At 37.8% G+C, this 12,695-nt stretch overlaps 1 protein-coding gene across 1 annotated transcript in view; it reads left to right on the top strand.

Moving 5' to 3' along the window:
• The first annotated feature begins 295 nt into the window (after positions 1–295).
• Positions 296–12,695, top strand: part of CHCHD10 (coiled-coil-helix-coiled-coil-helix domain containing 10) — a 43,774-nt gene continuing 31,374 nt past the window's right edge. Inside the window, exons 1-2 of the mRNA XM_044068690.1 lie at positions 296–494; positions 2,406–2,628. Of these exons, the coding sequence (XP_043924625.1) occupies positions 448–494; positions 2,406–2,628 (270 nt within the window). The 5' untranslated portion in view covers positions 296–447. The remainder of the gene's footprint in view (positions 495–2,405; positions 2,629–12,695) is intronic.

Here is a 12,695-nt window from a genome sequence, read left to right on the forward strand (position 1 = left end):
ACGCGAACAAAAGTACACCTTAAAGCAAAATTCTTATTATTATTACAATAAGTAGGACCACTGCTGATACAAAAATGTTCCTGAAACTTAGCAGGTTGAGAACTATGACCAACACTGGGGGGGAAATAAGAGACTAATCTCTAAATCAAAGATAAATTCCTTCACCCAGACTTTAATATAAATACACATATACTTCTAGTCGCACTTAAAAAAAAAAAAGTGAGTGGGCGGGGTTGTCCTGTCACGCTTACCTCACGCCTCTCGCCTTAGGCGCTTGCGCGTTTTGTGTCCGATTGGCTTTCAAGGTCGTACACGTGCGTAAATGAAAACGAGATCTTTCACCCTGCGGAGTCATCAGAGGGAGCAGAGAAGCTTTATTTACCGAGGGTGAAGAAGGGCTTTCATTTTTTATATTTTATAACTCACGTACCCAGCAGAACGGACGAGATGCCTCGAGGGAGCAGGAGCACTGGTAGTAGGGTTTCACCCAGCAGGTAATTATGTAAAGAAATTGGGCTTTACAGCTGTCAAAATGAACGTTTGGGCAGTTGTGGCATAGCTGGTCAGAGTGACACTAGGTGACATGTTGTGACACATACATAGTGGGTACTACGTCAGTACAGTTTGTCATGGGGGTATCGGGGCGCAACAAACCTTTCCATGATTTTGTCTGAAATTTTAGCTCTGTCCTTAATGTCTCCTACAACTGGTGACCTTTAGATTAAAAGAAATGAATTATACTTGTGACAATACTTAAAGTTAGACTTATTTTATTAATGCACGTTCTCGTATTCTGTCAAAGGCTCGATTTAATAGTACTAATATTTTAAAAGTGTCCCTGACCTTTCCAGTTTTGAACCTAATCCTGTTGAGCATAGGTCTTACCTCCATAAATAATCAGAAGCACTTTTTCCTATTTATGCCATTGACATGAGAAGTTGACAAAATAGGAAAATTTATTTTATTTATTTTATTTTACATTCGTTGACAGGGATAGTCCTGCTGGAGTCATGTCCATTTTAAGTGGAGACCCGGGGAGAAAAGCTCCCAGACAAACAGTAACATTTAATAATAATGAAAACACTTTACAGATTTGATATGTACAAACAAAGAAAAACAAATTCACAGGTTAGGGTTACCCCCTGGTTATAGTCTGGGGAAAATTGACAATAAATTGACTAATAATTTAAGGTAAGAGTGTAAAATGTGAATTAGCATGCACTTTCTGAAGTAAAAGAAGTGTATTATAGGTTCATAGATAGGTACTAGGCTATCGGCCCTAGGGCCTGTACATGCCCAGCCAAAAAGGTACCCTGGCTTTTGCCACCCAAGAAAATTATTTTCCTGTGCCGCTGTCAAGCAGGGCCTCAGAAGTGATCCCCGGGGTGAGGAGTCAGAGCCAAGGTATGCTGGCCAAAGCATAAAATTGGCAGATATATTTTAGGAGGAAAATAATGTCTTTCCTGTAAATGTTATAGAAAAATGAAGCAGTGTAGCGCTAATATCTTACATGGCATAAAACAATAAAAACTGTGACACTTTCATAACTGCAAATCTTTATTTTAGTAAGAAAATAGGGTTTACCTGTCAAAATGCTTTGCTTCAGCAAAAACTGCCCCCTTTAGTAACAGCCTTAGTAGGTGGCATCCCTAATCTGAGTTTCATTGCGTATTAAGATTTGCTTGCAGATTAATTTAGATATGCAGGAGTTTGTGGTGACCATGCTGCTCTGTTTGTGATGCACCACTTGTTGTTGTGGCATGCATTTGTTAAGTTTAACTACCTAATAACTTGGATTTCCTTTTACTTTTTCATTTCTTGACTTTTGATAATATAGGTAGACAAGACTTTAGTTTGTACCGTGGCAATGGCATTGTTGTTCTCTGTAATAGGTGTTTTATGATCTGTGACCAACAAAGAAAGATTTAAAACCTGGACTAATTTGAAAAGCATGTTTCATATGGGCATCAGGTTCCTAGTTGCACCTCCTAACATTACTAGTTCAGTGTTGCTGTACTGGATAAGGGGAATCCCCGGCAACCTCAGTAGAAGAAATGGACCTGCAGTCATTTGTACATTTTTTTTTCCATAGGAAGCCAATGCATAAAGTGACAATTTCCAGAGTGAATCTTCTAGATGGTGGGGATGTTGAGAATTGAGTTGGGGCAAACTGCATTTGTTCTTCTGAAAGTGAATGTTGGCATTCTCAGGGTTCTTTTAAACTCGAGAGCTTAGAGTTAACCCACATTTAATTGTTGTTTTTATTTTCGGCTATGGTATAGGCTGGTACAGTCCTCAAATAGGTAGTATGGAATCTGAGAGTGTCTTTTATATTTCTGGATTTGTGATTTTAGGGTGTTTTACTGTAACAACTCTCTAATTGAACCTTGCATTTTCTTTTTCAGTCATGCACCTACATCTCATGCCCCAGTTCCTGTGCAGTCACCACCTAGTGCAATTGCCCCAGCTCAGCCACAGCAGCCAGGGTTAATGGCCCAGATGGCTACTACAGCTGCAGGGGTTGCTGTGGGTTCAGCAGTGGGTCATGTGGTAGGCCATGCAATTACTGGTGCATTCAGTGGAGGCAGCAACTCAGAACCAACAACGTCAGCAACATCTCCAAAGCAGGTAAGGAGAAGTTGGGGTTTATTTGCCTGCTTGTTTCCTTGCATTCAGAAAAGTTTTCATTTCATATTTAAACTAGTCTTCAGAAAGGAGAACTTGAAATGTACATACATATGCATTTATAATCTGAAGAATTTATTTTGTTTTTAATTTTAGATGCATTCATTAAAACACTTTTTGTCTCCAGTCTGATTAGTGTTCCAGTCTTTGCCCTCTGGCTTAGTCCAAACCTTAAAATCTTTATGGCCACTTCCACCCCCCATCAGAGAGAAAACATCTACACTGGTAATGTTGTATAGGGGAGTATTATTCCGATAACAGAATTTGGGGTGATATGGAAGTCAACTGCAAGTTGTGGTTTAGGAGGAAGGAGCTACGAAAAGTTGAATGTAGTTGCTGAAACCTTGTTTGTCCTTCAGTTAGATTTGGACTGCCTTCTGCTTGCCATTGTATTCTTAAGTGTTTTTGCCACTGTGGCTCATTGAAGTCTGAGTATTTACAGCTGGCTTAGTATTTTGTTTGTTTCATTTTTTTTATATTTATTGCTTTTAAGTCTTCCACTCTGAACACGTTGTATGAAAAATGGTATTGGCATACATCTTTTCACACAAAGTCGTTTTACTCCTGTTTTGAATTGAAAAGTAATTTTCACGTGACTTGAGCAGAAGGTCTGGTGTTACCACCCACATAGCTGTGTGAAAGCTATAAAGGGGTGTTCTTGAGCTTTAAAATCAGCTTTATTTTTTCTTATTGACTTTTATACGACAAGTAATTTAATAAAAGCAGTGTTTTGGCTATCCCCCTAACAAAAACGTGTTAAAAATTGTCTACAGAGAAGAATAACAAAATCTTTTAAAGTGTTTGTGTCTATAAAGAAAAATGTAAGTTTCGTTAAAGTAAAAAAAAAAAGATTTTGATGTGGTGTGTCTGTAGATTTTCTCACTAACGGCACACAGCTCGTAGTTTCTAATTATTTTCTGTGCATCTGTATATTTTATGTTATATTTATTTAAAATTATGTACGTGGCATACTTGCTGATTCTTGTTGATAGAAGGGATCTGGTAATGGGAAAGAGAGCCTGTCTGGCTGCATTTAGGTCACAAATAAGCTAGACTCATGTCTGGAACCATCTGGAATAACTGTTCAGGAACAGAAAGGACACTTATGTGTTGTGTAATCCAGGTCATGTGAAAACAGTGCTTATGACTGGTTAGGAACTGGATTATTCAGAATGGCTGTGAACGCAGTCGTACAGACTATAAACTTGCTATAGGCTTAAATGACCTTTACAAGCATGTCTGCCAACTGAAATGACCTTTGAATATCCAGAATGTCTTGTTCCGATTATGTTAATTATTAAGTACTTTTTTTACACCCAGACTGATTAATCAGGCTGAAGAACAATACATTTGTGTGTTCAGCATTTATACAGGTTTTGTTAGTGTACGTCACCTATTTCACAGTCATAACGTGGTAGTGTCTGCTATGCATTGCCACAGTTCTGTTAATTAAGGGCATCCTAGTGTACAGCATACCTCTCAGCTGTCCCTGATTTTTTGCTCAGATTTTAGGTCTGTTCTTAATCCCTGGTAAAACTGGTGAATTTTGGAGAAAAGAAGGTGAATTGCACATAATAAATAATTGTAGTAATTAGATATTTCTTTTAGTACAGAAAATGTATATTATTTCACATTCTCTTATTTTTTCAGTGTCTCAAATTAATACTGCTAACATTTTAAAAGTGTCTCTAATTATCTCTCTGTCTGTCCCTGATTCTGCTAAGCTTTCTCTCTGATTGGTTAGGAGCTATGGTGTGCAGATAGTTACGTTCTCTGCTTTGTGGGTACAGAGTTCAGAACTTGCCTGTCGTTGTTTTAGTGGAGTTTATATGGTCTTCCTATGACTATGTGACTTTTCTCCAGTCTGCTTTCCCTTCCCAAAACATGGTGTGTTGATTGGCTATTATAATCTGAGCATATATATTGCATTCATCCTGGATTCATGGCTGAATAGGGTCTGAGGTGCCGTAGATCCTAATTAAGTTAATTAGGAAGTTGTCTACCAGTTAAATCTTGCTTGCATCGTGTGCATTCAAAATTACTTTTCTAAAGCCTACCCTCTTGCTACTTGTTTACCATGCAACTGCATATTTTAAATTGGGGGAGGGGGTGTAGGCCTTTCTGTGTATATTTATTGCTTGTATTTTTATAAGAGTTGGTTGCATTGTATATGTGTTATTGTGTGATCTGTATCAGTCTCTGTATGGTACAAAATACCTTAACTGAATGTTCCATCCTGTCCCATGAAATTCTTACACAGTGGAACACTGTCAGTGTGTTTTAGTGGTTCATTCCTCCACCGATCAGAATGAACTGTCATGTAATCATGTGTCTGAGGCTTGGTAACCCAATGAATTTCATGAATTTTCTAAGCCCTGCCATTTTTCTGGTGTATGCATTTTAAATTGTGTGGTTTTCTTTTTCTTACTGTTGGTGTACACATTTTTGTACAAATGTTTTCTTTAATTTTATCATTTGTTGAAATACAGGCTAAGTAAAATATTTATAAGTAATGACGTATATTATATAGCTCATTGTTTAAGTAACAGTATCATTATGCACTTTTTATAGTGTACGCTAATCAGCCATTTACTTGAGAGTTAAAGCAGCAAGTGGGATGAGGGACAACAAAACTGGTTAAGGAAATGGTGATAATGTGGGACGGATGGAGCCGCCACACCTCTATGCTTCTTTACTCCATCGCACACTTTCAAGGTCCCTGTCCAGCTCCTTTCTTACACCAGAGCACTTCTTGGACTGCTTCATCCTTCTCTCATGCCATCCTCATTGTGAACACCATTGGCTTGTAGAATATGCAAACCTCCACAAAGATAAGTGGGGTGATTAAACGAAGTAAAGCAGGGAATTTCATTTGTTATGTACTGTCATGCTTGACTGACTGTTGTAAATAAAATCCAAAATCTGTCAGGATTAACTGGATAATGTCAAGTTTTAGAACTTGATTGAAATCCCCCTCACCCCACCCCATCCAGACTATTTCACATGGTTGGATCATTTATTTAGTAATTCTTTTAAATTAGGTCCACAGTATAGAATCGGCTTTTTACTAAAACATCCCAGAAGATTGATCAGCTGTGCCACTTTATGACTTCGTGATCCAGCCCTCAAATTAATACAATACCGTTGTTTACAGGCTTTGAACAAGCCACCCAGAACAACTTGAAAATGTACAATGATGGCTCCTTAGAAAAGTATCACAAGTTAGGAAAGCTTAAATAGCCCTGAAAGGCTTTTGTAATTGTCATTTTATTGTGTCTCTTTTAGTTTACTTAGAGATGACCACAATTTGGTGCGGAGGGCAGTGAGTGATCCAGTTCTGTTTCTGGGTCTGTACCTGGGGTGTACCAGTGAGGGAGAAACCGGTACTAAATATATATATGTCAATAACAGAAAAAATAAACGATACATTATAGAACACCTTTCAAGATTCTGGCATAAGCCTCTCCTTACATTCATTGACATAATTTTCCAGTTAAATTAATGTTGTGCATCTAGGAAGTAGAAAATATCAGTATAGATTTACAAGAGTCAAACTTCTTTAGAACCAGAAGTGTATAAGCTTGATACTTCAGTCTCTGAATGTAACCAATATGCCAACTAATTTGGTTTTAGAAAGTGAAGGTTAAAGTCATCCCAGTGTCACAGAGGCAGGTCATCTGTCTTTGTCGCTATCTCTTTTTCTGCCCATCTCTGTCTCTCTCAGCATCTTTAGTTGTATCTTACACACATATATTTCCCAGGCACATAGAAGTTTATGTAGGTTGCTCTGTATTTTATGCATATCTTAGCTTACATTTTGTGTGCATATTTTTTTGTGATGCAGTCTGATTGGATCTTTTTAATCTTACCCTGTCAGCATGCAGTCGTACCATTATCTTCTGAATTTTGTCATGTACTCATTTTGTATACAGTATTCTTGATTTGAAGGACTGTGTTGTATTTGATGCTGTGTGAGCTCAGGTTATGGCTGAAAAAGATCAGTAGACCAGTCCACTTACCAGGTGAGCATATAGTAAATAATCCCAAGTTTGGGAATGGATTGTATCGCTAGTGAGATTGACTGGGAAAGGTAGTATAAAGTGACCAGGTGTTAGTGTTCCTAATCGGGGGGGGGGGGGGGGGGGGCATTGATTTTGATTGCTGGGTAACCTCTGAAGACCAGCAACCTTGCAGGTTATCTCAAGAAGAGGAAGAGGTAGAGCCAAAAGTCTGATTCCATTGCACTAACTGCTGTCACAGATAATAACTGTAACCAGGTGCTGCATGTGTGAGAGGTCCCAGCTCCACACCTGCAACTTGCCTTTGGATCCCTTTCTGCCAGTGGCTAACCAGGAGTACTGTGAGAACATCTTCCTGAGGAGTCAAAGCAATACCTCCAGAGTAACTGATAAGGAACACGTAGGGAATCAGGAGCAGTGGTGCAGCAGTAGTGTTGTCACCTCACAGCAAGAGGTTCTACGGTTTAATTCTTGGCTGGGATGCCTTCTATGCAGAGTCTGCATGTCCTCCCTGCAAACGTGTGGGTTTCCTCCTGGTGCTCCAGTTTCCTCCCACGTTACAAAGACATGTGTCTGGAGCGTTTCTCCCTGTGCCTCTGCTGAAAACTGGCTCGTTCCAAGTTGGACTTTTCCAGTTAACAGATGTTAAATAAATCTGGAGTGAGGCAGGTGGGCGGGGGTGGGAGCATCAGAGCCTGCATGGATCTGGCAAGGGAGCATAATTAAAAAGAAAAACACAGGTTATAATTGTAACATTGAGGATGTCTTTTGAGGATTTTGCTAAAAAACACAGTTTGTAGCAACTCTTTTGTTGATTTTGTGGCTAAATTCCTAGTTCCATGCATTAATTTGCGACCTAATACTTTGTAAGGTGATAGCTTGGTATTCAGTGCCACTGGGTTCTGAGCTGAAGGCTTTGTGTGTGTGTGTGTGTGTGTGTGTGTGTGTGTGTGTGTGTGTGTGTGTGTGTGTGTGTGTGTGTGTGTGTGTACCATTCTAATGTGGAAATCTCTTTTGTGTAATCCAAGGATTATCTCTTCTGTTTTTATTTTACTTTAAACTCCTATTGCTTCCTCATATTCAGTCCCATGTTTTCACTTGAGTAGTTAGTTTACTGCCATCTCTAGCTTCCCTGTTCTTCTACAGACCCCACATCCTCTCGCCCCAAAGCTTCCTAAGCTAGGCATTTGCCATCATATCCTGAGTTCTATACACATTGGTGTTTCAATTTGTTTACTTGGCATGTGGTGTTCCTTTCATGTCCCATTCCTTTCTTGGGTTTGGTTTTTAACCAAGCTAGGCCTTTTTGTCTTATGTTTTGTCCATGATCTATTAAGAAACTGTCAAACAAGTGAGATACTGAGGGAAAATTAAGAATAGACACTCTTTTGTCAGTGGTAAACTGTGTCCTCTCTCTGATGGGACATCTTCCCTGGTGTAGTGGAAGTAGAAAGTTCACACCTATACTGCGCAGATACCAGAGAGAAAGAGGGGGGAGAGAGAGAGACAACAAATTTCATTAATTTCTGTCTTTATAAACCAGAATTAAAATAATAGAAGACATTGGAAGGCTTAAATAATATGCCTTATCTATGCAGGCATTCTATACCGACTGGTAACGAGAAAATAAAAGCTGAGGAATCTGTAAACCTAAACTGCTTAACAGTGAACTATTAAGTGAGGTACCCCACTATGAATTCCAAGCAGCTATACTTCTAAATCACCAAACTAAATACCACACTAGAGTAAAAAACAGGCATTTCTTAATATGTCCGTGAGCCAACACTTCAGTAAAAACTAAAATTGTCCCAAGATAATATGCCTTATGCTAAACTAAACTGTATGTCAGCAATGTGGCAAGGAATTCATAAACCTGTACGCAGTCCCTTAAGTGTCTCGTGCACACTGGGTATGGTGCACCTCCATTACAGAGGTGCAACTTGTAAAGGGCCAGCTTTCTGGTGCACTGTGCACAGGTGTAACCTGCTGCCTGTGAAAAGTGGTGGGCCCCTAGAAATCCATAGTTTTCTATGCTTTTAAGCATGAATAATTACATAAGTGATTGAACATGCTACAGTACAAAAAGCATGGCTTTGACAGCTCCTTTTTCTTTTCCGAAGTTACAGTCATGGGCACATCTTTGGCTATTTCTGGAAATAACCTGGTTCTATAGTTTACATTCAGAAGAGTGACGTGCCTTCTGAGAATATGCATTTTAGATGGCAAAGGAAGTTATACATTATTTCTCTTACAAACTTCAACATGATTGTAAATTTTCTCCAAAACAGCACTCGAAGTTTCTTAGGTTTCAGGTGGAAGGTCTCTTAGTTGATAGGAGACACTGTGATATAGGGCAGCCTATTGTAACTCATACCTGTTGATGGCATTCATTGATCTCACTAACTGTAGCTATTTCTTTGTTCATCACATAGCATGGGGTGAGTCCTAGAACTTTAGTATAATTTGCTGTATGTGCAGAGTAGGGTTCATTAGTAAGTTATAGTGACAAAATAATTAATTTGTTTGGACTGCCTTTGGCTGGAGGACTTGCTTCAGTGTCTGCCAGTTTGGGTGTCTTGCACTGTTGAATCAGTACCTGTGGGCTTCCTTTCAGGTTGGGTGTCTCACATAGGTTGTGAGCAGATTGCACATTGCCTATTTGGGGTGCTATTTTGCTCCTGTGTTTATTTCAGTGATCCAAAATCACACAAGGAATGCTGAGAACAAATCACTTTATGACGCAAAGCTTTCGGGTATGAACCCTTTCTCAATACTAAATACATACATATACACAAAGCAACTGCTTTTATACAGGCCTAGTAGTCATGTGACTGCAGCCAAAGTCACATGACTTATTCAAATGTACAATTTAAAAAATTTAAAGAAACACACTGCAAAAAAGCATTTGTTAAAAAAGAAACTAGACATATACATATATATGATCACATTTCAAAACAATATCTAGCACATATATATTCTTAATTATAAAAATATAAAAATATACATATATACCTATATGTTTAATATAAACTCTAAAAATATTAAAACATAGGTGTACACATACATGTACACAACAGATGCACTTATTAACATCAATGTATAAACATGCTCATGCACAGGTTAATAAAGGTATCATTTCAACTTGCGTTGTAATCCAATAAGAATTGGTTTAATGCTTACTGTACTATTAAGGCCAGGAGGACTATCAGCTCCCAAACGTACTATCCATTGATATTCTTTAGTTTCAAGAAAATTATTAATATCACCACATCTGAGTGAGGGAATCACCAAATCAATGACCCTAAATCTAAATGTATGCCTGTCCCCACAAGTCTCAATATGCTTATACAAGGCATTCTGACTATACTTCCTCCTGATTTCTGATTTGTGTTCAATAATCCTGTCCTTAAGTCTACGTGTAGTCTTTCCAATGTAGTATGCAGGACATATAGAGCATGATGCCATGTACACCACATGTCAGTACTGCTCCTAATAACATTCTCAGAAAACGTAGCGTTTTTATACCTGTGAATACACCCATTACTACTGCATTTTGCAATGTCTGTGAAGCTGATTTTAGGCAACAGTTTAATGTCTGTGATAGAAAGTTTATCTATAACTTAACCTATGAGCAACATCTTGCCTTGCAGAATCTCAAAAGGAATAGTGAAATCATCATTAAGCAGGCAGATAAGGGAGGAAGTATTGTGATCATGGATAGAGCTTGCTATAATTTATCAATGGATAAGCTACTAATGGATACTTTGTCCTTTAAAAAAATTAGTTCTTTGGATGTAAAGAAGCATATTACTGATGTTAACTTACATGTTTATGACATGCAGTTTAATAATAATATTAGTTTGGAATTATTTAACTTTTTTTCTGTACCCTGTCCATCTATACCTCAGTTATACGGACTTCCTAAAATACATAAGTGTTTGTTAGACCCTCCCATGAGACCCATTGTTTCTGGCAATGGGTGGGTAACCGAACCTGTTTCGGTTTACCTTCAGAAACAATTGTTTCCTTTTTTAGATAAATGTAATTATGTTTTGAAAGATACTGGTGATTTTCTCTTCAAACTTTCAAAGTGGTATTACAGTGAACCATGTAATCTGAATGATTTTCTATTTGTTACCTTAGACATTGTATCGTTGTTCACTGTTATCCCTAATCTGTATGGCATAGAGTCCATTAGGAAGTTTTTGACTACTGAAAAATCCTTAGTAAGTGATTCTATTCAAAATATATGTCAATTGTTGGACCTAGTACTTAGCCACAATGTTTTTATTTTCAATCAACAACCGTATTTGCAGGTTAACGGGGTCGCCATGGGCACCCCCGTGGCCAATACATATGCAAACCTTGTACTGCATCAGTGGGAATTAGACAATTTGCATGACGGAAAAAATTTTTTTGACACACGTGTTGTGTTCTATCAACGGTTTGTTGATGATTGTTTTTTAATTTGGAATGGATCTAGGGACAGCTTAGAAGAATATCTTGTACACTTGAACAACACGACATCCTTTTGAAGTTTAAGTCGACCATTACTAGTAAAGAGGCTTCCTTCCTTGATGTTAACATTTTTTACAAGGATGGATTATTGGGCACTTCTGTTTTTAAGAAGGAGACATCTGTGGGTAGATACGTGCATGCGGACAGCATGCATGCCCCGCATGTTTTTCGAGGTGTGATTAAGTCTCAATTCATTCGAGTGAGTAGGCTCAACACAGATGATATTGTTTTTTGTGAGCAGTTAAATGATACATTTAAGGATTTTGTTGATTGTGGCTATGCATTGTCTATTTTAAATGAGATGAAAAACCAGGTATCTAGTAATAGGCACTCACTATATGCCCCATACTTCAGGAATTATAATCTTACGAACCCTGATGTTGTGATAAATCAAGCTGTAAACTCTACTGTGCAAAGATTTAGATATGTGACTGGTTTTGCAAGTAAGGTTTCCCTTGTTAAGCGCACTATCTATAAATATTGGCCTATTTTAATGGCATCCCCTGAACTTACAAAATTGTTAGGTGATAAGCCATTCTTTAGCTTTAGAAATATGAAAACCCTCAAAAGTATGCTATGCTATAAAGATTTTAGCCCTTCTTTGAATTTGTGCTTTGATAGACCCATCTGCCCTACACTTAATTTTGGTACCTATGCATGTCACAACTGCTCCTGTTGCTCAGACTTGATCAGATATGTGGAATCTAATAGTTATGTGCACACGATCACACACCATACATATACATTCTCTGTAAGAGCTACTTGTACTACTACCAATGTGGTGTACATGGCATCATGCTCTATATGTCCTGCATACTACATTGGAAAGACTACACGTAGACTTAAGGACAGGATTATTGAACACAAATCAGAAATCAGGAGGAAGTATAGTCAGAATGCCTTGTATAAGCATATTGAGACTTGTGGGGACAGGCATACATTTAGATTTAGGGTCATTGATTTGGTGATTCCCTCACTCAGATGTGGTGATATTAATAATTTTCTTGAAACTAAAGAATATCAATGGATAGTACGTTTGGGAGCTGATAGTCCTCCTGGCCTTAATAGTACAGTAAGCATTAAACCAATTCTTATTGGATTACAACGCAAGTTGAAATGATACCTTTATTAACCTGTGCGCATGAGCATGTTTATACATTGATGTTAATAAGTGCATCTGTTGTGTACATGTATGTGTACACCTATGTTTTAATATTTTTAGAGTTTATATTAAACATATAGGTATATATGTATATTTTTATATTTTTATAATTAAGAATATATATGTGCTAGATATTGTTTTGAAATGTGATCATATATATGTATATGTCTAGTTTCTTTTTTAACAAATGCTTTTTTGCAGTGTGTTTCTTTAAATTTTTTAAATTGTACATTTGAATAAGTCATGTGACTTTGGCTGCAGTCACATGACTACTAGGCCTGTATAAAAGCAGTTGCTTTGTGTATATGTAT

Source organism: Protopterus annectens, chromosome 4.part0 (assembly GCF_019279795.1).
Source record: "Protopterus annectens isolate FY-2018-M chromosome 4.part0, PAN1.0, whole genome shotgun sequence".
NCBI lineage: Eukaryota > Metazoa > Chordata > Ceratodontiformes > Protopteridae > Protopterus > Protopterus annectens.